Here is a 27,690-nt window from a genome sequence, read left to right as displayed (position 1 = left end):
GCCTTGAGAGCATGCCTCAGCAACAACATTCCACCTTTCTACACGTTAGGTGTTGGAGCTACTCTTCCGAGCAACGTTTGAAGGGAATGGGGATTGCACTATTTGTCTAACTTTCATAGTCAAAAGAAGGGTTATCACATATGTGTTTCAAACCCTACCATCATTAGCAGCTGTGGTGCACGTTTCAAGAAGCAATATAATGTGAAACTTGGACAGTCCCATATTGCTTCTGAAAGAAGAGAGGATAGGAAAATAATGGCATGAGGGTATAAATTCTCAGCATTGTGCACCGAGCCTCTGAAACCACATTTCATTTCTAAGAAACATCGCAGAGCTAAAACACTGCTTCTCCCACTGAACGTTGACCTGTAATGTTGACTGCTTTTCTGCAACAGAATGGATGTGAATGGTATTCTTGTATGAATACAGTTTACAAATCTTGTCGTGTTAGCAACTAAGTTTTATCAGTGCCAAGCTGTATTACCCATTTGTTTTGATAACTGCAGAGGAAAGACACACAAGGGCCAATTTTCAAAGGTCCTCTGAAAATGGACCCCATAAAATTTGCAAGGACATCTCTTTGCAACACTAAAACTTTTCATGTGGGCTTAAAAACAGGTTTTATGTTTTTGACCTGATGACCTGTTGAGGTCCCTTCCAGCCCTTCATTTCTATTTTTCTGTGACTCTATTTCTACTCCCAAATGGCTGCACAAATACCTCCTTTGCACCTACCTATGTGTGTGAATAATTTTGTGAATGTGCTTTGGAAACTTCTTTGAAAATTTGGCCCATCAGGCCCCATTACAAACACACGTAAAGCCTCTGTATCTTGTAATCACTAGTAATTCAACTGAGAGTGGGCAGGAGACCTCACGCTCATTACCATTACACATTATCAATATTCTCACATGTAGAGTTCATCCCATGACCTAATAGTACTGGTATGACCTCTCATTCCACAGGCCTCTATGAAATCATTTAAGTATGAATTTCATGTCTCGGCCAGATTTCCCTGGACCAGGATTTGTATTCTCCCATCTCAAATTTCTGGGAATTTTAGAAGAAGTAAGACCACGTACAGCTCCCACTCATCTCGTTGTCACCAGCACAGCTCCCTCGGTGTCACTGACCTTGGTGGGACTGTAGAGTCGTGTTTGCCGTGAAGAGATCTTCCGCAATATCTTGCAGTTGATTCATCACGAACTGACTGTCCCTGTAAACTCAGGCATGCGTGCCTTCTCCCTTCTCTTTTGTTTAACTCTGTGAGACTAATCCCCCCTTTCTTTGTGTTTCGGTGGTTCTTTGTCCCATTTTCCCTTGTCCTGTTGCTTCCCCCTCACTGCCCTAGAATCCCCTTGAACACACCAGTGTCGTTAGAACAAAACCACGGGCAGCGTTCGTTTTCAGCAGGAGTCCCTCTCTTGCAGAGAGGGGTGGCGGGCTGAGGCTGGCTGTCTTCCTTCATCTGAGTGCGCCTTGCAGAAGAGTCTGAGCGTGCTCCTGTGCCAACGGCAGAGGTTGTGGAGGCGGCAGATTTTCAGGCATCGGAAGAGCCAGCGTCAGCCTGGGTAGACAGTGCAATGTGCAATTCTTCCTTCTCTGCGAATCCCAGCTGCTCCTTGGTGGATGCTGCATCTCTCACACCACATCACACTGTTTACACTGAATGGTTTGGCGTGTGCTGTTCCCTTCTACTGCTGTGTGAATGGAATCCCTATCTCCATGTCGGAATTGCCAAGAGCAATGGGAGGAGGAAGGATATTTGGATTTCGACCAAGTGGCTGCGGCTTGATTAAGCCGTGGAACTGTACGCAGGATGACTACTGGGAGGCAACCTGTCCTGGCAGCTGTGGAAGGGGAGAAGGCAATGGCCACCCCAAGCTGTCACCAGCATTCCCCATTTTCGATGTCTAAAAACCAAACCGGGCTTAACTTACCCTCTTAAAACCAAGGCTTGCCGCCCTGTGCCAGCTGCTGCATGAAGAAACCACTGACTCTCACGTGAGATCTCGGGTCTTCTCGCAAAGCCTCTCCCCTGTGCTCCGAAGGAGGTTTGGTGCAATTTGTAGAGAAATGGGAAAAACCCCAATGTCTTTGTGTTTGGATAAACCAGCCAGCACCACCCAATATACTTATTGTCCCTTCAACCTGTGCCCACTGCCATGGATGTCACTAGGCTTCAGGCTAGCTGATGTACCCTATCTATATCGGTACAATCAGCTCTCAGCCCACATGGAGAACCCACAGTGAACACATCTGCTGTGACATCCAAGAGATGCACGCTGTCGGGATGAAAGAGTCTGGGGCAGCCATGGACAATGCTTTCATGCTTCAGCACCGAGCCCTCAGCTGCATGGGCAAATGATCTCATAACGCAGTAAATGCCCCCAACCTTCTCCCAGGCAAGCCTTGAAACCATGCAGGGTTGGAACTCAGACCATACCTGTGGATTGGATGGAAAGAGGAGTCTCGGGTCTCTGGAGAAGGATGGGCATGTTGGATATGCACCAGTAAAGAATTAATGCAGACAGGTAGTTCCCTAGCAGCATTGTTCTAAAGGTGTAGGGTTGATTAAAGCGTGGTGAGGTGGGCAGTGCAAACTGGCCAGAGGTGCAGGGCACCTTTGCACCCCACTGAGAATAACACAGGCCCTGGCTGGCTGAAAATACTAATAATTTTGAAGCTGCGGGAGAACAGGGAGCAAGTTTGGTGGCAGTAGCAGGAGGGACAAAGCAGGGAGAGCCTGTTGAGACACAGTGACCCAGCAAGTGGAGGATGGCTTAGGCTGATCAGCTGGTGGGGAAGTGGGTGCTGGCATGCACTGGCAATGCTGATGCTGTGGGCAGGGAAGGGTGTCTGCAGGAAGAGTATTGGTGCAGGGGAGATCTCCTGACCACCGGTCAGATGTAAGCACGGCCAAGCACAGGTCTTAGGAGGGAGGCCAGGGGGAAAGGAAAGTTATATCCAGGAGGAAGTTGAGGAGCAGGGAGGCCAGGGGGAAAGGAGAGTTATATCCAGGAGGAAGTTCAGGATCAGTGAAGCCTTCCTGGACACTGCTCAGTTGTAGCATGTCAAGGGGACAGGAGAATGATCTGTCCAGGAGGGCAGGGGAGCTTGGGTATTCCCCCAAATCGAGCGTGGTTCCCCGGCAACAGTGGCCAAGGAGTGGAAGGCAGTAAACAAGGGGAAACCCCCAAAGGCTGCACATCAGGGATCGGTTCTGGGTCTGGTTCTGTTCAATATCTTCCTCAATGAGTTAGATAATGGCATAGAGAGAACACTTATAAGGTTTGTGGACGATACCAAGCTAGGAGGGGTTGCAAGTGCTTTGGAGGGTAGGATTATAGTTCAAAATGATCTGGACAAACTGGAGAAATGGGCTGAAGTAAACAGGATGGAATTCAATAAGGACAAATGCAAAGTACTCCACTTAGGAAGGAACAATCAGTTGCACACATACAAAATGGGAAATGACTGCCTAGGAAGGAGTACTGCGGCAAGGGATCTGGGGGTCATAGTGGATCACAAGCTAAATATGAGTCAACAGTGTAACGCTGTTGCAAAAAAAGCGAACATCATTCTGGAATGTATTAGCAGGAGTACTGTAAGCAAGACACAAGAAGTAATTCTTCCGCTCTCCTCCGCGCTGATTAGGCCTCAACTGGAGTATTGTGACCAGTTCTGGGCGCCACATTTCAGGAAAGATGTGGACAAATTGGAGAAAGTCTAGAGAAGAGCAACAACAATTATTAAAGGTCTAGAAAACATGACCTATGAGGGATGATTGAAAAAATTGGGTTTGTTTAGTCTGGAAAGGAGAAGACTGAGAGGGAACATGATCACAGTTTTCAAATAGATAAAAGGTTGTTACAAGGACGAGGGAGAAGAATTGTTCTTCTTAACCTCTGAGGATAGGACGAGAAGCAATGGGCTTAAATTGCAGCACGGGCGGTTTAGGTTGGACATTAGGAAAAACTTCCAAGCTGTCAGTGGTTCGGCACTGGCATAAATTGCCCAGGGAGGCTGTGGAATCTCCATCATTGGGGATTTTGAAGAGCAGGTGGGACAAACACCTGTCAGGGACGGTCTAGATAATACTTAGTCCTGCCATGATGACCTCTCGAGGTCCCTTCCAGTTCTGTGATTTTATGATCAATAAGGAGGGTGGATGAGCTGGCTGCTCTTAGCAGAGAACCCCAGTGCAGAGCAGCAACAATGTGCATCTGACAGCAGGGAGGGGTGGGCAGGAAATGTCCCCGTGCCACCTTTATTGTGTTAGGCTGTGACTGAGGACAGCGCTAAAGCACTTGCTTCACATAGTCACTGAAATCCTGCTCTGGTAGAGAGAGCTCCTGAATCGGGGTTTGAGAGAGTTTAGAGGTATTCTAATGAAGCTGTTTCCCATACCCCCAGCATGGGGGTGGGCCCAGTCCTGCACTGCGCGGAGCTTCTTCGACGCCCACTGGCCTCACTGGGGCACTCCTCACGCTGCAGGATTGAGCTGTATCTTCTTGGGCAGGGAAGGTGCCTGTTTTCTGTGTGTGGTATTTGCAATGACAGAAAGAGAAGCTATCGCTCATTGCAGCAGAGTAGTGCTGCCTGCCGTGTCCTTGCCCTGTGTGAACAAATAAAACAAAGCGCTGTGATCCAAGCATTTTAATTCTAGGAAGCAGCAATCTTCCTCCCCCTCCTACCAACTCCTTCCAGCTTATGTTTTCCAGTCTCAGAAATGGCATGTGCTCCGGGGTCTTCTGACAGACAGTTTTATCACCTAGTAGGAAATCCTTATTTTCAATTCTTGCCTTGAAATTCAATATTAACTTAATACATCAGCTGTAAAGTTCTCACTAGCCGCCTCATTATAAAGAGCTTCAGAATGAAAATATCCTTCTACATTTGGCCAGGCTTTTTTTTTTTTTTTTTTTTACAGTCAAATGTTTCTCAGTGTCGGCAGCCCAGTCGTTTGATGGGCATCTGTCTGTGACGTTCCACTGAGTCACAAGCAATGGCAGGTGTTTACTCTGGATGGCCTCTTTCATTGAGCAGCAAAGAATTACAGCGATGTTAATTAAAACTAAAGAGCGTATATTGCCCAAGGGGGAGATGGAAAAGATCTCATCTTTGTTCTTCACAAATTTTTATGGTAAACTGAGACATTTCAGGGAAAAATCACATTTCTGAAAAACTGCAGCCTAGCAAAATTCGCACGCCGTCTGGTTGTTTGGAAACTTCACTAAATGTAGCCAAATCTTACTTTAGAGAAAAACAAGTCATTATTCACTTTGTTTTTTAAAAAAAAAAAAAAAAGACTTAGCTTTTTCTGGGTGGAGGGGAGATTGTGGAAGGAAGACTGAATTATTTTCATTACATCTTTCCTTGGGGAGGAAGGATGGTCCCATGATTAGATGCTAGTCCAAGATTTAAGACAACCAGGTTCAAGTCCCTGGTCAATGGGAGACTCCCTTTGGGTACGTCTACACAGCCCGCAGCCCTGAGCCATCGAACCCAGGTCGGCAAAGTCGGGCTAGCACTGCTGTGCTGAAAATAGCTATGCGGCAGCTCAGGCTCCAGTCGGCTCCTTCATCTGTCCAAGTCAATGGCAAAGCTTCCATTGCCACCCGCGGTGCTGGAGCCAGCTCATTGGTTGACCAGTGGGGACTGTAGCACCATCCTATCTCCGCAGGGGGTGGTGAGGATGAATACACTGAAGATTGTGAAGTGCGGCAGGCCATGTCAATACCACAGAGAGACCGAACCATTTATTTTTGCTGTAGTTCCGTGTCTTGTCACTTCTGGCATTTCTTTTTATGAGTTTCAGTCCTTAAAGCCAGAAGGGCTCATTCCGCACATCCATTCGGAGCCTCCTGGACGATGCAGGCCAGAGAACCTCACTCAGTAATTCCTGCATCGAACCCACTGGTACAGCTAGAGCTGTTTCACTTGTCATTTTAAACTTTTAAAAGGACTGCAGGTGACTCTTGTGCCCATTTTGAGATCTGGTGGGCTGGCTTTTTGTGTCCTTATAATTGTACCCAGGTAGTTCCAGGCCCACTAGTGGGGTTTTTAAAATATCCAGGGCTTGCCCCTGTTCTTTCACCCCAGTTTGGGTGTCTCAGTGCTGAAAATGCTTGAAATGTTACCCTCAGCAGTCACCACTGCTCTGGTCTTTTGTATCGCCTCGTTTTGCTTAATTTTTCACACACACGCACCTCACACACTCCATACAAATACATCCACCCACTCACACATTCTGTCTCACACATACAGTCAGCCCCTCATTCAGGACACATAATTTATTCATCCCAAGATGCAACTGTGTGCGTGTTATATTTAGGCTGTTTTAATGGTAGCTTTAGAAATATTTAAAAAGCAGGTGAGCTTTTACACCCAAACAAGGATGGTGAGCCCGTGCTTATCCTAATTAAAAGCATAAGCTTCATGGAAGATCTCAGCTGTGAGCCTTCCCTTATGATACGGTTGTAAGAGGGTCTCTCTCTATCCAGCTTGGAATTGCTCAGGTTGAAAAGTTGAACCTGAAACTCATGGAGCTCTTGTATCCTTTGCCAGCTATGGCTGACATACAGGCTTACACGTTATGTATTATGAAGGGCAGCAGAGAAGTAGCAAGTGTTTTGGGTCTTGTAATTGTCAGATATCTGGAAACGTACCACAGCCTCCAGATTGTCAACATGATCTTTAAATGTGAGCTTTGAAGAGGAGAACATAAGAAAATTATCCAATGGACTGTTGGCATCCTGAAAGGCAGGAATGCGCCTTGATCATAACCTTTAGGGCTGTCCCCAGACTACACACGCTCTGCAACCTATGGATTTGCCCTGTAATCCTCTTCAATGTCAGGGCCAGTTGAGAGGAAGAAAAAAGATCTCCCCATCCAGACACCAGCAGCAAAAGCAGAGTGGAAAAACATGGGTGCCCCCTTCAGCAGCTTGGGACCCTACTCTTGCATCGTGCTCTACAAATGGAAAAGCCATCCCTGCCATTTGTCATGCAAGCTGGTTAAAAAAGCCAAGTAAAGGATAAACATCATCCCCCACTCCCAGAGAGGGGCTAAGGATTGTGTGAGTTCCGATAGAAAGATGCATTATTGTTCACTTATATTTAGCTTTTCCCTCAGCGTTTTTCATACTCCGACAGCTCTTCTTTCCTGGAACTGATTGCAAAATCTCTGAGGCAGAAGCTGTTGAAATGGAAGCTGCACACATTGAAGCTACTTGTGGTGGGATTGTCAGTTTCTGCCACTATGTTTTTCATTAAATTTTAATTTAAATTAGGGCTGTCAAGTGATTAAAAAAATTAATCATGATTAATCACATTGTTAAACAATAATAGAATACGGTTTGTGAATGTTTTTCTACATTTTCAAATATATTGATTTCAGTTACAACACAGAATACAAAGTGTACGGTGCTCATTTATATTTATTTTTTATTACAAATATTTTCCCTGTAAAAACAAAACAAAGAGTATTTTTCAATTCCCCCATTACAAGTACTGTAGTGCAATCTCTTTATCATGAAAGTTGAACTTACAAATGTAGAATTATGTACAAAAAATAACTTTGCATTGTAAAATAAAACATTGTAAAATAAAACTTTAGAGCCTACAAGTCCATGCAATTCTGCTTCAGTCAATCACTCAGACACACAAACTTGGTTACAATTTGCAGGAGATAATGCTGCCTGCTTCTTGTTTACAGTGTCACCTGAAAGTGAGAACAGGCATTTGCATGCCACTGTTGTAGCTGGCATCACAAGATATTTATATGCCAGATGCGCTAAACATTCATATGTCCCTCCATCTTCAACCACCATTCCACAGGACATGTGTCCATGCTGATGAAGGGTTCTGCTCAATAACGATCCAAAGCAGGGCAGACCGATGCATGTTCATTTTCATCATCTGAGTCAGATGCCACCAGCAGAAGGTTGATTTTCTTTTTTTGGTGGTTCGGGTTCTATAGTTTCCGCTTCTGAGTGTTGCTCTTTTTAGACTTCTGAAAGCATGCGCCACACCTCGTCCCTCTCAGATTTTGGAAGGCACTTCAGATTCTTAAACCTTGGGTCGAGTGCTGTAGCTATTTTTAGAAATCTCACATTGGTATCTTCTTTGCGTTTTATCAAGTCTGCTGTGAAAGTGTTCTTAAAACAAACATGTGCTGGGTCATCATCCGAGATGGCTATAACATGAAATATATGCAGAATGTGGGTAAAACAGAGCCGAAGACAAACAGTTCTCCCCCAAGGAGTTCAGTTACAAATGTAATTAGCGCATTATTTTTTAACGAGCATCATCAGCATGGAAGCATGGAATGGTGGCCGAAGCATGGAGGGGCATATGAATCTTTAGCATGTCTGGCACATAAATACCTTGCAGTGTTACAAAAGTGCCATGCCAACGCCTGTTCTCACTTTCAGGTGACATTGTAAATAAGAAGCAGGCAGCAGCATCTCCTGTAAATGTAAACAAACTTGTTTGTCTTGGCAATTGGCTGAACAAGAAGTAGGACTGAGTGGACTGTAGGCTCTAAAGTTTTACATTGTTTTGTTTTGAGTGCAGTTGTGTAACACAAAAAATCTACATTTGTAAGTTGCAATTTCATGATAAAGAGATTGCACTACAGTACTTCTATGAGGTGAATTGAAAAATAGGAGTTCTTTTGTTTATCATTTTACAGTGCAAATATTTGTAATAAAAATAACAATATAAAGTGAGTCCTGTACACTTTGTATTCTGTGTTGTAATAGAAATCAATATCCAAAAATATTTAATAAATTTCATTGGTATTCTATTGTTTAACAGTGTGATTAATTGCAATTAATTTTTTGAGTTAATTGCGGGAGCTAACTGTGATTAATTGGCAGCCCTAATTTAAATGTAACTTAAACTTTTGCATGAGCTTAGTCCCAGCTTGTCAGCTCTGAACTCCTCTGTCTGTGTGCCGAGGGCAGTCACAGTGCAGGCTTGCCTGGGCCTCCTCATCCACATGCCTCAGTGCTGTATTGGATGGAGAGTATTTGCATGCCTTGGCTGGCAGGGCTGGATCTGCCAGCAAGGGCTCCAGTGGTCTTGGATTTCCTTAGGATGTGGACAGTTGTTTACGTTGAACTGGAATGAGGCCATCAAGTTGTCATGCTGTGGTAACAACTTTTGGCTACTAGGTTTGCACTGATTCCACTGCCAATCCCTTGGGCCATCCATTCCTCCCAAAAACTGTTCACAAAAATACATTCCCCTGTCCTATTTCCAGTCACGTTAGCCAGCCAGCCTCCAGGACTCCTGTGTGTGCCCCAGCTCCACACCCCCACTCCGCTTGTCTGGGTACAACCTCCTCAGTGACCTAGGAGTTGTGCAGCTGAGGATACCTGCCTTAGCCACATAGATTAAAATCTGACTCATGTGGCATGAGAGTTGGGAACAAGGCCCTGCTTATTGGCAGCATTAAGCCCCCAGAGAAATAATGAAGTATCTACATTTCTGTAGGCCTTTTCCAGAATCCCTGTACTTCCCCCTGCTCATGGAGAAAAAGGAGAAGGAAAACTCCCACACCATCATCTGCTGCAATTTGTGCCTTAGCGACAGTAAAGCCACCCCTCTTGGGTTTTTCTTTTTAAACCACCTCTTTGAAACAGGAAATATATTGCTTTAGCATCAATTTTTCAATCAGCATCAAGTTGTACTAATGTTATCTGTAGATATTATTGTATGTATTAAACATCAACATTAGTCTGAAGTCTAGTTTTTTTCCTTTACAGGTGAAGGCGGCTTCCAAATACGTCGATGTACCTGTAAGCACAATTTAAACATTGCCTTCTGTCTTAATAATTTGCATTGTGGTTTGGTTTGACTGCACATGTAACAACCCCTCAATGTGGGTTGTCAGCTGCTATTGACCCCAGGACTTTCAGAGTGATAAGCAGAGGATTCTAACACTTGAGCTGAAAGGAGGACCTGCGGTAGCTGGTGTCAATATTAAACATTTATCCTATGGAGATCTGCAACTAGGCAGGGATACGTAACTAATGGACTTCACATAGTATCAGATAGGTACCGTATTTACACAAGGAACTTGGGTCACTACAAAAAATAACAGTGCATTCTGTAATCTTTTTATGTTCTATCGTTTTTTTCATTGAAATTTGCATATATAAAATAGAGTGTAATTTCAGAGAGAAAAGTCTAGAACGTGTTAGAGCTGAGCCAAAACATATCTAGCACACATGCTAGCCTGTTTTATTTTTATTCTTCTAATTGCTGGTATATTTTACACTTTCAGAAAATGCTTTTTGTTTTAAGTATAGGGAAATGGTGGTAAGTTATCAGTGTGTGTATATGGGAAACAGTGTTGTTGAAAATAAAAAATAACCAAATTTGCTCACGTTTACAGTTGTTAAAGAAAAATTGTACATTGGCTCCTCTAATTAGAGCTTAACACATAAGGAAGAAAGCCCTTCGAGATCTTAGATACAGTGCTTAGGTTGCCAGAAATTTACATTTAAATTGAGTTTAAGTGCAGTATATGAATGCTAGTTGGAGTTAGGGATTACTACTGGTAAATGAGGTTACATTTACAGACAGACTTTATGCTGAGTATTTACAAATAAAAACAAGTTTAGACTTAAATACATCAATCCAAATTCTGCACTCAGCCACACCAGTGTAAACTAACATAACTCCACAGAAATCAATGAAATGTACAAGTGGCCTTGAAAACATGCCAGGTTAGCTAGACAGGGTTACTTCAGTGTGTGTGTGACACACACCTCTTACTATGGAGGTGATACCCATGCGATAAATTGCAGAGTAATGTGATAAATTTGTTGTGCACCTAGGGTCTTACTCTAACATTCCAACCCTCTGAGGATCTTCAATCTTCAAATAGCCACTTCTAAAAAATCAACCTGGCTGAGGGTATGTCTGGGGGTGTGATTCCCAGCTCGAGGAGACATACTCACACGGGCATGGCTCAAGCTAGCGCACTAAAAACCAAATGTAGCCATGGCTCGCCACCCCAAATACGCACCTCGAGTCTCTGGTGGGCACACCCTTGGGGGAGTTAGCCCCTCCTGCCTCTCGCGCTGCTGCAGCAGCCTTCTAGTTTGAGCACACTAGCTCAATCAGAACTAGTGTGAGTAACGCATCCCCAGCTCCAAGTGTAGGTAACCCCAGAGAAGTGTTTCCATCTCCTTACCCCAGATGTGGAATTCCCCTCCCAAAGTACACCTGCCTTGGGTCCAGTATGGACAAGATTCAGTCCCAGGCAAGTAAGAGCATTTCTCTGCATAAAAATGTCCTGGCTTTAAAGTTTGGTGTCTCATGGCCCTTGAGGAATAGAAGTGGGCCATTTATAACACTGGGAAGGGGCAGCTTTTAGCCTCCCAGTGGAACTCAGCAGTCACCTGCATGTAGAAGAGCTTGAGATGTCTGACCTTAAAAATGTCTAGGCTTCTAAGTTACTGAGGCACATTTGGCAGTTTCAGCTGCTATGACTTCAGATACAGAAAAGCTTTTCAGGGGGCTGTCGGACTCCCTCAGAGCCCTGCCCAGTTGGACTGCCAGTGAGTATGGCATTCCGAGGTGGAGGGTTACAAGAAAGAGTCCCAGTAAAATAGTATATAACTCTCAAACATTTCCAAAATAGATTTTCCTGTAAAATAAACGATGATGTCATATAGTATCAAGGGTTTCTTGGCATTCCTTTGGGATGCCTTGCACAGTGCTCATGGCTTACCCTATGTGAGCAGTTCACTCCTACCTCATTTTAAATAAAACCTCTACACCCCACCATCAGCTCTTCTACACACACGTCCACCAATATACTTGTGCACGTGTGTGACCACATATTTGGGAGTGTTACCTGGACTCTGTTTTGTTTCAATTTTATGATCGCTCACTAAATATTACAACTAAATATTACAAGTGGTAATAATTACAACTGGTCCGATTAAGATTTGTCCACAGCGAGATGGTGCTGGATTCCATATTTCAACCTGTAATTAAGGTAGCTATGAAGAGCCTTTCTCTTTCCAGATCAGAAAATTAAGGGGCAAAATGCTCCTTGAAGAGTTCAAACAGCCCAGTTGTGTTTTCAAGGTAGAGAATGGAAAAGAAACATCAGAGCTACAACACCTCTTACAACATTGTCATTAATGTGCATTTTGTGTGATTGTATAGCAAAGCCAGCATCACATGGAGAGGACTGAGCTGTTCAGGAGGCATAAGGAAATAGATTTAAAATAACCCTTTATTCATAGATGTTTAGCTGATACATACTACCGTTTTGTGTGTGTGAAATGAGATGACACAATATATCTGCATGTAAATGTCAAAGAACAATATCTAACTGAAAGAAAGACTGTGTATTTTTGAGAAGAGTTCTCTGTGAATATAGGCTGCCACTTGTATCACAATGTGTCCTGAAGCTGGGAATCCATCGTTTAGTTAATATGGGCCAGATTATACTCACACACAGGTTTAATATTGGTGGAACCCCATTAACTTAGATGGAGTTAGCCTTCCTTTTCACCAGTGTAAGCAAAAGCAGCATCCACAGTAGCAGTGAGCCACAGTATCTCTAGGTGAAGTGCAGAGAAAACCATATTTGATTATGGGTTCCTTCTTTGGGAAAAGAGAACATATCCTGTTATTGAGCAGATAAGCCATCACTTACATCTAATTTCAGAAACTTGTTTTGTATCAAAAAACTGCAACACTTTTAGTGCCACCATGAAACTGGCACAATCAGCATGCTGAACATTGCTTCAAAGTATAACACTTGACTACTGCCGCATTTGTGTTGTCCTCACTGGTTTTCAAATTAATACCTTGTCATTGTTTCAGTAGGTGTTAAGAAATGTTACTGGCATCCCAAGGGCCAAGCATTGGCCCTTTGCTTGATAATTGTTTGCTTTATATTAAAAAACTACTTCCCCACTGCTTTCCAAACGGTCCTCATTTTCACCCTGGAAATTACACAGAAGTGTTAACTAACTTCAATTTACAGTGGCTGACAATCACATCTTAGAGAGAACCGATACTTTGTGATCTGAGGTAAATCACAGTAATGAAAACTAATGACACTCGTTATTAACCAACTTACAATGTGCCATGGAAATTTAAGGTTCTGTGGCAGGTCTTGTAATGACTCATGTTACAGTATTTTAATGGGTTTCCTTTGAGATCAGTTTGATTTCAACATATCAAGCAGTGTGAATTCAAAGGGTTTTTTAGTATATTTGTCCCTCTCCATCTACTTCAGTTGCAGCTTCCTTTAAAGAAAATATCAAAAGTATCACTGCCTTTCACAAATCTAATGTACTTATAAGTTAAGGTTTAAAACCAATGAATATATGTGGCGATATGTACAGATATAGCTATAGCTATAAGTATCCTAGAAATGTAGCACTGATTTAGACATGTTGGGAAATTAGCTGATTTATGATTTAACTAGTTTATTTTAAAATATAAGTCTATGTTCAAACTAAAGTCTAAGTTCTAAACAACAAAGAAATGTGATTTTGGTGTGAATAATAAAATGTTCATTGCTTACTGCACACCTTCTCGCACCTTAGGAGAGGAAACAAGAGACTAGGGCTGGGTGTTAGCTTTCTAACTTCATAGAACAGAGGGTTTGCATATAGAAGGTGACACTGAAAAACCCCCGCGTGATTTGTTGTTTCATTAATTAGGTCAACAATACCAAACATAGCATGAGAACTTCCTGGCATCAGTGTGTCAAGGAAAGGCTTTATTCATCTGAGTAGCTTCCCTCTAGGCAAAATAAGCAAGCGAGATAGTGTGTTTGCATGATCTTGTGCTGCACAGGCTGCATAGACAGAGTGGCTCGTTGGCTCTGCGGCATACAGAGCAGCCAGCCGTGGTATCACCCAAGTGTACCGTAGGTATCCACGGGGAGTGTGGTGCACAACAACAGTTTAAGGACAGCAGGGAGCTTGAGGAGAGAAACAACAGCAACAGGATTACATAAAGGAGCTGCCTTATATGAAGATGTTTATGTTTTTCTTTCTCTCTCTTCTTTTCTTCCATACAGAAGCCGGGGATGGATGTTGCTGATGCCTATGTGACATTTGTTCGCCACTCTCAGGATGTCTTGCGTGATAAGGTCAATGAGGAGATGTATATAGAAAGGTTATTTGATGTAAGTAAATGCCTTCTCCTCCTTGGAAACCAAGCAGGAGACTCCCCCAAAATGTGACAAAATAAGACAGGAGGATAAGTCACATTTTGAGAAAATTGATTGGTTATAGATTACAAAACAAAAAATCTTTCCTTTCCTTCTGACTAAGGCTCTTATCTGCTGTCCGCCTGCTCTAACTCTGTACTCTGATCTGCTGTGTCCTGGTCTTTATGTGTGTGGTTTGTAAGATAACAGCATCTTTTAAGCCAATACTTACTACGTTAAGTTTGTGAGAAATCTTCCTATAAGAGGAACATCTTGGTCATTGTTCTTAACATTAAAATCCGAGGCAATTTTATGACAGATGTGTTAGTCGGGGACCATCTCTTTGGTATGTTAAATTAATTGTTTCTGACTGCCCAGCACTCAAAACTTGAAAATGAACTCTGCTACATTTTTATATTTTAAAATAATAACCAAAAGGTAGCTGATAAAATCTGTGTTTTCATGCTTCAGAAGGACTATGTTGTGCACCAGATGTAAAAGCTATAATATGGTCTCCCTGGAGAAAATGGGATGGTTGCTCTAGTCAAAAGGACACAGATTTTTCGGGAGTTTTGTCCCCTTCCCACTCCGCCCCCTGCGCCAAATAATTGATAACCTGTAAAAGAGAACATTGACCTTGATGCCCAGCAGCCTACATTTACATTTATTTATTTATTATTATTATTCACATGCAACATATGAATGCATGTTAACTGATGTACCTGTCTCTCTCTCTGTTGCTTTTGTTGTGTGACACACTTTCTGTCCTTGTAGCTATTGTTCCCTGAAGGTTTTATGTTTATGGCAAGCACTTAACATTAGTGTTTCAGTCTCTTCTAGGATCTTTGTTTATATATTGATTTCTGTGACTGTGTGAAACAGCTTACATTCAAACTTTCTTGTCTTTCACCTCTCAGCAACTCATTCTTCAGTCTTCTGGCTCTAGAATTTTAATAACTTTATATGCTTTGTTTACTTACTCATTTGCTTCCACAGTGTGTAGGGAAGGCTTTTTTTTCCCCAATCAAACGCCTTCTTTACTTGATATTCTTCTTTCTTCACATTACCTTTCCCTTAGAAACCTCTTCTTACTTTGTAATTCCCACTCTTTCTTTCACTGATATCCTATCAGATTAAAATGGAACTTATCTCTCATGTCAAATGTTTTATCACATTATATCAAGTGGCATGAATTAGAGTCAAATAATCTTCCTGTGTACATCTACTAGCATGGCCCATATCCACTGAGAATGCCTCATTCATGCATAAAGCACACTAGTGACTCCTTAATGCTCTATGCGTGCTCAGTCTTCAAAGAATGTAAAGCACAGAGTGCGAGATATAAATCACCCATCCAGTAAGCACTGAAAAAAGGACACAGTCACTTCTATTTTGCAGCAGGTCCACTAGTGCATTGCATATCTATGTTGAATTTTATTCCAAAAGCAGTAAATTTTCAGAGATTAACTGGATTGTTCTTTTCAATGCCTTAGTTGCCTTTCCTTTGATCAGTTTCTTAAGATTTGCAGTTGTGTGGTTTTTAGAACTTTGTGTCATTAGCTCAAACTCTAAAAATCTATAACTGACCTGGGTATTTATTATCATACTTCGGATCATAAGACCATATTGTGGTTAAATTAGCAATTAAAAAAAAATAAGAATAACCTGTAGAAGGCAAAAGTACAGAATTGCTCCTCATCTTCCCCCCACACACACACACACACATTTTTCATAAACTATACTTTTCCTAACCTGTTAGGCAGGTAAATGATAAAGGATTGTATTAATGGTAATAAATCCTATAATATTTACATTTCTACATATATTTTTACATAACTGCGTGCAGCTGTCAAGGCATTGTGGAAGAGCAATTCACTTTTTGCTCTGATGTGTTAGCAATTCAGTTCTGGGACCAAATCCTGCTAACCTCATTCCTCTGTGTCTCACTCAAATGTATCTCCTCACATGAGTAAGGTGCACAGGAGTGGATCCTTTATTTAGGTATATGGAATTAGAATGCACTAGACTTTCAAAGGTAGCAATCTTAATTATTTAAAACTCTGTTTTAGCTCTCACTGTTGCAAAATGGTTTCAGAAAGAAATGCATATTTCCCAAGTTGAGCCCTAAGATAAAGGACAAGGTGGTGACCTCACTGACTGAACTCGTAAGTGCAGAACAATTAAATTGGGGCCCAATCCTGCACACCCTTAATACTGGGCACAGTGGTGAATGCTGGGTGATGGATAGCATGGTTCCCAGTGGTGAAGGGGTTCAGGATGGGGCCCTTCAATGTTAATTCACAGAAATCTCCATCACCTAGAAATGGTTTGTTGCAGTATCTGTCATTGAATTCTCCACATGCTGGGTTTCTACACTTTAGCAGCACAGCATCAGGTTGTGAACATTTTGGATTGTTTCAGTCAGTTTTCCTAAGTGTGCCCGGACCTCCACCCTATGGAAGTTGGTGATAAACGCCCATGGATTTTAAAGGGGGCAGCGTCACATCCATATTTTTTCTTTTCTTTTGTTTTCGTATACAGACATCTTGGTCCAGGCTTTACTCTCGGTTAGGCCCATGCAGCCAGACTTTGGCCGCTTTAGCTCACTGCGTTGTTCTGAAGCATGAGTAATAAAGCAAACCTGGTTGTGTATAAAACCTAGAATATTCTTAAAGTATTCAGCCCTTAATTTCATGGAACTAAACATTGTGGCCAACTAGTTTTATTTATCTTCTTCGTTAATCCCAGTGATCGATTTCTATAAAACTGTCAGGTTTGTCAAGGCTGTTTTTTTGGGTCCAGCAGGTACAATTTTAAGAAAGATGGAGAATGAATAATCAACATTTATATTATAAAATGGAAATATCCTTTTAAAAATATGTGGGGGCTGATTCTGCTCTCATGGTGTCAGTATATTTCAGGAGTGACACTCTTGCGGTCTGTGGAGTCGCAGCAGTGTGAGTGAGGCCAGAGTCCGATCAGAATTTGAAATCTGGACAGAGACATCAATTAACATTTTGCATGTCACAGCCTCAACTGGGATAAATAAACATAGCTCAATTTACCTTAATGCAGCTACGCCTATTTATTCCAGCTGAGAATCTGGCCCTACATTTTTAGTGTATCATGTTAACTCCCTTGCCATGTGTAGGGACCAGGCCAAAATCTTCCTTGTCACATGTGTGCTGCGACCCCATTGATTTCAGTGGGATTTCAGGATTGTCAAGAAGGATATAGGGATAGATCCTCCTTCCATGCAAGTCACTGGAAAAACTCCCATTGACTTGACTGGTGCAAAATCAAGCCCATAATTTGGTCCATTACATGTTCTATTTTTTTGTAGCACCTGGGGTTTTTTGGTTCCTCCCTCTTCTCACCTGGTATTTCCATTTATTTGCTCTGTTTGTTTTCTACCATTAAAAAAGGCTGGATACGTTTAGTTATACCATGTTCCCGACAATAGCTGAGGTAATATTCTTAGTGCTCATTCTGTCAGTACTTGCATAGCAGAACTGTGCTCTTTGGTGGATATTGGTGCTTGCAGAAGATTAAAATGTAGAGCACACGGCAAGATTAAGATAATCTCCTTTATTCTATAAATTAGTCAGTTTTTTCCCTGCAGTAAAGTCATCATCTTAATTTTTAATATCTGCATTATCTGGGTCATTAAAGGAACAGATTGTGAAATTCTGCTGGTAATCAAAAGCTAACTAGGATTTTTTATTATTTTATTTTTAAACGGTGCTTATTTGCTGCAGATTAACGTGATTTATTTATTTGGCCTGCCCCACTAAACTGGTAATATTTGTTTAGGGAGACAAGGAGGGTGAGGTAATATCTTTTATTGGACCAAGAAGAGCTCTATGTGGCTCGAAAGTTTGCGTCTCTCCCCAACAGAAGTTGATCCAGTAAAAGATATTACCCCAGCTGCCTTGTCTCTCTGTTATCCTGGGACTGACACGGCTACAACTACACTGCATACAATATTTTTTAAAGCTACAATACTGTAACACGGCCCACTGGTACAAAGAACTAGTAAGAGAAGAATTTAAGAACGGTTTATTGACATGCGTTCACGCTCTTTGTTTATGTGCATGTCTCTGTCTGTTTGTGTGGTTTAAAAAATTGTATGATGCTTTGAAAAAAGAGGTTGCAATCTCAGTTTAGTGTAATAGTTTGCAATTTTGTCTCTGAATGGTAATTTTTGACATATTTGATTGTTTCAAATAGGAAGCATGGGCCAGATGGGCTTGAGGTATGTCATGGACCTGAAAAAAGGGGACTAATCTTGCAGTCCTAGAGGCCAGTCCTGTGTGGTTCTGAGCCCTCTCAACTGAGGGCACTCAGCATCTCTTTGGACCAGGCCCCTACACAGCCAGAATTCCCTCTGAGGCCAATGAGAGATTTGCCTACAAAGTTTAGTGCCTTTCAGGATGATAGTTTACAGATTTACATCCGCACTCATAGTTTATGTATTTTCCAGCCAATCAGAACCTATCTGATCACAAAACTATATGGTGGACCTATTGATATTCTAATCACCAGCCTTGCTTTTGCCTAACTGGCAAAATACTGATGTCTTTGGTCACAGTGTACAAAAGCTAGTGTACAAAAGGCTGTTGAATGTAGAGAAAGCAACCATGGTTCCTGTGAATTTCAGGGTATTGATGCAAACCTCTGAAGTCCATAAATAGTGCAGATGGTATTTTTTCTTTCTCATGATTAATTCAATATCTTACCCAAAAAAAACCCCAAAACATGCTTTTGATATGAGAGATCAAATGATCAAGAGAAGCTCCTAAGATTGCAAGATCTAAACAAAAATTAATTTATTTTTTTCCTCCATGTACTTCTTGAAGACACAAGCCTGAGTAGAAGATAAGGATTAAAACAGATGTGCTTAGTGCTAGTTCATCTGCTTAAATTTGGCAGTCTCTGAGATCAGTGATTAAAAAGCCATCTCTAACTTTGATGAAATCCACTGCACTGGTAATATGTGTCTTTGATAGCTTTCTTATGGGCCTCATGTCCGCCTAAACCGGACATAGAAAACATTGGACTGGAGATGATACATGGATTATATGGGTCAATTATACACTTAATCTGCCTTCTGGGGATTAAATGTGCATAGATTGACTCTGTATTTGGCTTGTCCTTGGCAGTTATCAGATCAGTAAGGTTGCCCTTACTGAAAAGTCTGGTAAGAACTTAATCATGCAGTGATATGGTCCTGATGATGCAGTCGTAGTTACAGTGCTAACTGCTCTGTACTTTTGCAGAAGGCTTGAATACCATTTTACTGTCACATTATACATTCAGCTGCCTCTGAACTCTATGTGCAGACAGTAATAGCCTGGATATTTGTTGTTAAAGGAGTGGTTTAAAATACCTTCAGGAAGCCTCTTTGTATTTGCAAGAAAAATTAGGGTGTTTTTATGTTGACACACAGAGGCAAATTGAAATCAGTGGGTTTGAGGGATGTAGATGAGGAAGCTAGGGAGGGAGGGCAGATTAAGACAGTCACTCCCATGGTTGCCTGTCGGGGAGAGGATCTTCAGCTTTGATGGGACAGTCACCCCAGCACCCAGCATCTGCATTTGGAGGCTCCGACGCAGCTCTTCAAGATGGGGCCATTCTGCCAGGGAGATCCCAAAGCACCTCATGCTGGAATATCAGGGGAGGTGCTGCCTTCCCCACCTCCGTACACTGGATAGGGGCCCAGAATGGGGATCAAGAGACCTGGGTCCTATTCCCAGCCTTGCCATTGAGTCCCGGTGTGATCTTAGCCAAGTCAGCTCAGCTCCCTGCACCTCAGCTCCATCATCTCTGATACAGGGATCAGGCTTGTCCACTGGCAAAGTGCTTTGTGCAATGCATCCCAAGTAGATATGGCAACAGGAGTAGACATCCATGCCCATGAGTCCAGCTGGAGCACAGCTCCTGAGAGCTCTGAGCTCCTGAGGATGCATGAGACAGGATTTGGTCCCATATTTTTAAAATGCAGTTATACCAAATATGAATTGATTCTTGAACGTAAAACGTACCAAGTCAATACAAGTCGGAATTGAAGGAGCACTGAAGTTTAAAAAAGAAACCTTGGCACAAATTACTATTGGACCCCAGTTCAGCAGTTAGCACTGACGTCCATGGGACTCCTCATATGCTTCAAGTTATGCACGTGCCCAAGCACCCTGCTGAACCAGCACTTCGTATACTCCTAAATATGTGAAAACAGCGGGGAGTCCGGCGGCACCTTAAAGGCTCCTTGTTGTTTTTGTGGCTACAGACTAACCCGGCTACCCCTCTGATACGTGCCTAACTATATGGAAATTTGCAGAGGTGATATTGACAGCGACAGAAGAAGCTAATGCAGCTGATTGAACCTTAGAAAATAGCTACTTTTCTTCCTGCACAGCCAGACTGCTCGCTGGGGCACCAGTTCCCCTACTTCCATCCTGAGACAGCCTCCCTATGCTGTTCCTTCTTCAGCTGCTTTTGTCTTAAAAAAAAAAAAAAAGTCAATTTTGAAGTGAAGAAAATAAAGCAAATTGGCCTTGGGAAATACTGCACAAATTAAGCATGTCTTTAAAAGGGTTACTTTTAATGCAGCCCTTGTTTTTTCAGTGAAGGCATAATGTTTGAATCAGTTGAAGTCAAGTCAATTGAATTTTTTACTCAAAGAAAGGAGAGTCAGATTGCAGGTACTGTGCTTCATGGTGGTTGAGTAAAACCGTAAAGTACATTGTGGTGGAAAATATTATCTGTATACAGTTATTGCTGCCTTGGGGAAGAAGAATATTGTATACCCTCCTTTATTAACAAGGAGGGGGGGGAGTTACCCAACAAAAAGGCATGTTTCAAACCCACATGCAGGGTCATGCTATTTCACAGCTGACCCCTTCATCTTTTGGAGTTCATATGCAAAGCATGTTTTTAAAAAAGGACAAGAGGTGTTTAATAGGCTTATTAATCATGGGAAAAGGAAAGAGAAGACCTATTTTCTTACTATTCCTGCCCACAAGCTGCCCAAGGTAGTGAGGACTTGTTCTGGAATAGGGTCTTACCTTATAAATGTATTCCGTTAACCAGGTTCATTCTTTCATGAAGTATTCATTTAAGTAGGTTTCACTTAATTTATTTTAGGGAGCCTCTTAATAAAATAAGTCGTAGATCTGTCACTGGATTTTACATGTGTTTAAGAGTTTTTCCTTCTAAATGTCTTTATCAGAACAGCTTTTAATGTTTCAGTAGACATTTGGTGAAGACAGTTAATTTGTTTTCTTTTCCAGAGGAGATTGTTCCATTAATCATTCTAAGAAGTCAGACTGATTGCTCTGTTACTTTAAGGTCAGCATACTCTTGCTAACATGATCTGCACAGTGCTTTTTAGTGTTGAAGAATATTCTTTTTATGGCAGAATGGAAGCAACAGACTATTTATTTTGCCATTAAAAAAATATCCAAGGTACATTTTGTGGAAGGAATATTGTCACGTTGCATTACAGAAGACAAATTGTCCTAAATTCTGAAATGAGAGGTCAGTTAGCTTAACAACATAGTCTTTCCTGCTTAGCCAACATAGATTGTTGGATTAGAACTGTATGTACATATTTATCACTGTGCAATATATGCAAGTCACGTAGGACCAGATTATTAAAGTTATGCAGATAGTGAGATTTTCAAAAGTGCCTGGGTACCTAACTCCCATTGCTGGGGGCAACTGCGAGGGGTAAGGTGGCTGGCCACCTTAGGCCCCAGTTGAATTTTCAAGAGCACCTATCCACTGCTTTTAAATACCTTTGAAAATCTGGCCCTTAAGATACTGTGAGATCTGCTTGTCTATTTTTATTTAACAGTTGTTTTTAACTAATTTGAGCTTCCAGTTGGTGGTTAGTCTAGAATGAGAACCTAGGTGTTCAATCTTGCATTTCTTGTTACCTCAAAAGCCCCACTGATTTCAACTGAAATTTTGAGAGCATAAGGAAAGCACAACTAGGTCAAAGTTTAAGTGTGAAGATAGCAGGAGCGTTGTGTGTAAAACACGGGAGGTAATTGTCCTGCTGTATTGGGCCTGGTAAGGCTCAGCTGGAGAGCTGTGTCCAGTTCTGGGCACCACACTTTAGGGAAGATGTGGACAAATTGGAGAGAGTCCAGAAAAGAGCAACCAAAACGATCAAAGGTTTAGAAAACCTGACCTATGAGGAAAGGCTAAAACAATTGGGCATGTTTAGTCTTGAGAAAAGAAGACTGATGGGGACTCTGATAAGCTTCAAATATGTGAGAAAATATTTTAGCATTGGAATCTGAGGCTTTGTAGATAAGTCAGTGGCAAAATGAACAGTTCCGTTTTCCCCCTAAATCCCATATTCCACTGGGCAAATCCTTTTTCCACCCCACTCCTTTGTGTGCATAGAAGTCCCAGCATGCAGTGGGACAGCTACACATGGAGAACAGAGAGTTCCCATGTGCAGCACAGAGTCGGTTTTTCCAGGGCAAGTCTGGGGAGAACCAGAGCAGGAGCTCAGCAGGTGGGTCTTTGACTATCCAGATCTGTTGACCTAACCTCATGCACGTTTGTCTGGGATAGTAGGAGAAGGATCTGCTGCAGGGCTGAGGCAACAGCTGTCATCACAGAGTGGTCCACTGCCTTCCCCTGGCATTTGGAGCAGGATCTTATACCCCCGCTGTTTGCTGGGATGAGGATTGGGCCCGCTGCATTAACAACGGGGGATTGTTTGTTGTCCAATAGCTTCTTCATGCCTCGTTCCCTTTTCTCTCTGCAGTCCAGTCCCCCACAATTGCTCTCAGGGTAGCGAGTGAGCCAGTGGTGCATGTTAGATTAGCGGTTATAGGCCACTTCATTTCTCTTGGTCGGCAGTTTTTTTCTTTCCCCAAGATTCCTTTAAACCTCACCCTGCACTTATGATATCAGCGTACAAAAATGCTTACCAAGAGCTGGCAAAGAAATATCTTTTTTCTGTCCTGAAGTCCCATGTACGATACAGGGGATCCTTTTCTCCCCATTCACTCTTTTCCAGTTCACAGTTAATACCTAGGCAGCCTTTAACTACACTTTCTGGCATGTGCAGGCTATACAAGAGAACTCAATGAAAGGTTCCCAACTCCAGTTTGTGACGTCTTTTGATTCAGTTCTAGTGTTAAAATCTAAAAAACCCTGTACAATTAAAGTATTGTATGACATACATTGCATCTTATTAATCAACATTACATCCAATTATACTGTCATTGTATTATATTGCTTTGACAAAGGGCTGGGCTCTTTACAAAAATGTTACGTAGCTATTATGTTTAACCAGGTTCTTTATATGGGAACCTCGGTTTAAAATGTCAACATCTTTTCTTTACAAAAAAAATTTAAAAAACACAAGTGGAGACTACTTCAAATGCAGAAAACAGTATTGCAATCTATATTTCACCTTTTTTATGCAAAAATTATTTTATCAAAATTGCAAATAATGCAAAATTTGGGTGGGGGGGGGCAAAATCCTTCGGGGCAATGATAACTTGTGTATAAAATGTCATGATACAAGCACTGTGAATTTTTGCACAGTTGTATCCGCTTGGGAGGAAGAGAAAGGACAGGTACCCAAGAGCAAAGCATGTCAGTACACCCAGGCCACGTTTAGGGCCAGATCCTGTAAACACGCACCACTTTACTCATCCGAGTAGTCCTATTGACTGGGGTAGATAACCAGCATTGACTTTGGTGGGTCTACACGTGTGAGTAGAGTTACCCATGAGCATTTGTAATGCAAGAGGACCCCCTACACACACATAGGTGCTCCAGCTATTCCCTGGATGTAATGACTCCCTCAATGACAACCCACAAGCTATTTTTTAACACCCAAATCCTGCAACTCTCCCTACTGGCAGACCCCTCCACCCGCAGGGAGCCAGGGCTGTCTGGCCAGTTGCATATTGGAGTCTGAGGCCATCTGGTTGCAACAAGTGAGTGTATTGGATCCCCATGTCTTTTGCACCTCTGCACGGGCTTCTTTTTAAGAATTAAACATGTTTCCAACTGCGTTCTTCTCACCTTCAAATCCTACAGGCAATGGATTTTGGCCAGGAGAAGAGTTATGAATCTTTAATGGCCAGGACTTTAGTTTTACATGTCATCAGAAAAACAGCATCTTCTTCAGCACAACCACACCAGGCTAGGTGATTGGTTCCATCATAACTCAGAAGAATGCCACCTTCTCAGGCCCTGTCCCTACAAACTCATGTGGGTTTAACTTTACTCACCAGAGTCATCCCACTGACTTCAGTGAGCTTTGGCTCCGGCCCTGTCATGTGGTGGGGTTCCCTCACTCTGGACTCCTCACTGCCAGCAGTCCTCACGCATTCCTGCATAGGTTCACCACGGTGTGCTTTATGTACAATGGGCTATACAAGTCCTTGTCCTCACATCACATAAGGCTTTGACCTTCTCCCTAGGTGCAGAGGGAAAGAGGGGAGATCTCCCCTCCATGAGAGCCTGGGCTGCTCTGGCCCTTCCTTCGGGCCTTCCCCTCTTTCCCCTTTCTCTTCCTGTATCTCTTTCACCTGTCCTTAGCTGAGGAGCTGAATCACCTTAATTGTTTAATCACCTGGTGTTTAGCCAGTTATCTCCTCAGTTTGGCCCATGTGGGGATGCTTATGAAGTGCACAGAGAGATGAGTCCACCTTAGGCTACTCTCAGTCTGTGACCGGCCCCTTCCTACAGTAAGTCGCTTTTTCCTTTGACATCCCCCACCCAAGTCCTGTTCAGACTGGTCACTGCTTCCGTTACTGGCTCTAAGGAGATGACAGTCCCAGGTGGTGAGACTTCACGATGCTGAGCTAGATGGGACTTGCGTGGCTAAATCCTATGCAACTATTTGGAAATGTAGAGGAAACTATATGGTTTACGAATTGTGTGAATAAATATAAAGCTCAGATTGTTTTCACAACTGTCACACAACAGCTTGGTGGTGAAGGTGCAGGAGTTAATGCCTCCAGTTGGCTTTTTTTAAACTCTGTTGAAATCCGTGCTTGGATGACGTTAAGGAACTGAATGGCTTCAGAGGCAGTATAATTTGGAGTTAAGGAGCTGTAACCCATCCCAGAGTGCTTAGGTGTTGTACTACAAAATGTATTCTAATTGTTAATTAATTGTATGCAGCACAGAGCCCTAAATGCAGAGGCTCTTTATGAATGAAATGATTCGTATGTTTACGATTTATTTATAACGTAAGTGTGAGACCATATATGCATACAAAATACAAAGCAAAAAAACCCCCAGATTAGAGACATCTTTTTCCATTAATAATAGTGGGAGTTGCTTGTGTAATCTCATAAACACTGCACTGAACATTTACAATCAACAAGTCCATTTGCTAGAGACACCAGGAAGTTCTACATGGACCTTCCGTTAGCACTGACGGGAACGATATGCAAGAGACCCCCTTCAAACCAAACTTAAACCCAGTTAAGGGTGAAACTCCATCCTTAACTCACCCTCTTGCTGAGGTCCTCAAACAGTGGGTGATCTTAGCTACCATATGTACTGCAAAAAGCCTGCCCTACTTAAACACAACTGTGTGTGAGTTTCAGCTTTCACTCTGAATTTCCTTCCTTGTTGTGTCTAAGGCATTCCGTTTACATTATTCAAACAATGTTTTTGTGATTTCTTTTGAGAAAGATGATGTAATTTAACACCATTTACATCCTAGACAAATGATTAATAGTTCAGGGTAGAGGCTTGATCCTATTATGTAAGGCTGACACTGTGGTATTATTAAATAATAATACAAATGATTTTAATATCAAGCCCCTTTGACTTTATACCCTGCCCACATAGTTAAGCTTTCAATGTGAATGAGATTTCACAGCCAAGGAATAATACAGGGAAAAAACAATCAGAAGTTACAGAGCAGCGGGGTCGTAGGAACTATTCTAAATGTAGATGCAGTGAAATCATTATAGTATTATTAAAAAAAAAATCTTTGCTGAAATGTAAATCTGTAGTCTTAGCAAAGCACGTCAGTCACTTGTTTAAACCAAAGTTCATTATTATTATTGCTTATGCTGTACCATAGATGTGCATGGTGCTTTAACAATATAATGGTAATAAATAAAAACATAGCACTACCATTTAGCACTTACTGAGCTAAATGTTAGCAAAAAATAATAGAAGGCATATTGCTTATCCAGAGGAAAATTTGCCACTAATATAGGACCCTATCCTGCAAAATCTTTACTTACTGAAGTCCTCGCTCTTGTGAGCAAGGTACTGTTTGCTGTTCTATAGTTTCTTAAATAGGGCGTGTACCCAAAGTATTTCTGAATTGTGCATTCTGTTTCTGAACGTAACCAAGTCGGAAATCCCTACTAGAAGGTAAGCTAGCAAATCACAACTTGTTGCCAGAAAAAAAGCCAGTTATCAACTTTTATATTTTGAAAGAAACAACACATAAAAAAATAGTGTGAGCTATAAAATAATGTGTTTTATAATAGAAAGACAGCTGTCTCTGCATACTCTTTTGGTTATGCCTTGTTATTGTGTGGTCTATGGTGGTATACAGAAAGGCAGCCGCCTTTTTAAGTACTCGGTAGACTATTTAGTTACTCAGAGATCAGATACCCTTATTGTCTGGTCCATGGTGGTATAACAGAAAGATCGCTATTTATCTGTTCATTCTTGATAGTGCCTGTGATTTTATAGCCTGTGGTGATAGTCGTGGAGAATTTAATGTGTACGATATTGGTGTATCTCCAATTGTTTGTGAACATCAGACGTTTTGAAACCTGGTTGTAATCAAGGAATATAAGCATAAGCTTGAAAGGCTAAAGAGCAGAAAGACCCGCACATAAATGCTATTATGTACTTAATGAGGCAGGGTTTAAAAAAAAAAGAATCAGCCACACAAGTTGGTTTTATCAAAGAAAATGTATAAATAACGACCAGTGATTCAAGCTGCTGTACAAAGAAAAAGCAGGGACTTCACTTGTGGCATTCAGACAATCGTATTTACTACACTAATCTTTTTGGCTTAGAGATTGACAATCAATATATTATTATCAACAAGCATTAGCACACACAAAAAGCTTCCATTTCTCTTTAACCATGTCCGTAAATCCTTTAAATTTAATTAAAACTGGCCAGTCTTCCCAATAGTGCAAATTACACTTAAAATAATATTAAATATTTGTACTGGGTGAAGACAAAAGTGTTGGCTTGTGCAGTTTGTTGAAAACGCACACACACACACACACACACACACACACACAGACGGGAAAAAAATTGAGCTAATCAAAGTTAAAATAAAGTCTCTCTCCCTCTCTCTCTCTCTCCCAAGACTACTGTCTATAACATGTTGTTCCTTATAGAAAGTGGGATATGGTGGCATTTGCTTGATTAACTTGCTCGACAAAAGTGACAGCTGCTGTGGGTGCATGTAGATAAGCTGCACGGCACAGTTCCGCCTTTGTACATCTGTCAGCAAAA

The 27,690-nt window shown here is 41.9% G+C and overlaps 1 protein-coding gene across 7 annotated transcripts in view; it reads left to right on the top strand.

The window, feature by feature from the left end:
- Positions 1–27,690, top strand: part of CADPS (calcium dependent secretion activator) — a 389,541-nt gene that overhangs the window by 345,137 nt on the left and 16,714 nt on the right. For all 7 annotated transcript variants that reach the window (XM_073350983.2, XM_078853539.1, XM_073350980.2 and 4 more), the window contains 2 exons: positions 9,776–9,808; positions 14,071–14,178. In XM_073350983.2, the coding sequence (XP_073207084.1) occupies positions 9,776–9,808; positions 14,071–14,178 (141 nt within the window). The remainder of the gene's footprint in view (positions 1–9,775; positions 9,809–14,070; positions 14,179–27,690) is intronic.

The sequence above is a fragment of the Lepidochelys kempii genome, chromosome 7 (assembly GCF_965140285.1).
Source record: "Lepidochelys kempii isolate rLepKem1 chromosome 7, rLepKem1.hap1, whole genome shotgun sequence".
NCBI classification, from domain to species: domain Eukaryota; kingdom Metazoa; phylum Chordata; order Testudines; family Cheloniidae; genus Lepidochelys; species Lepidochelys kempii.
This window is presented reverse-complemented; position numbering and strand designations above follow the sequence as displayed.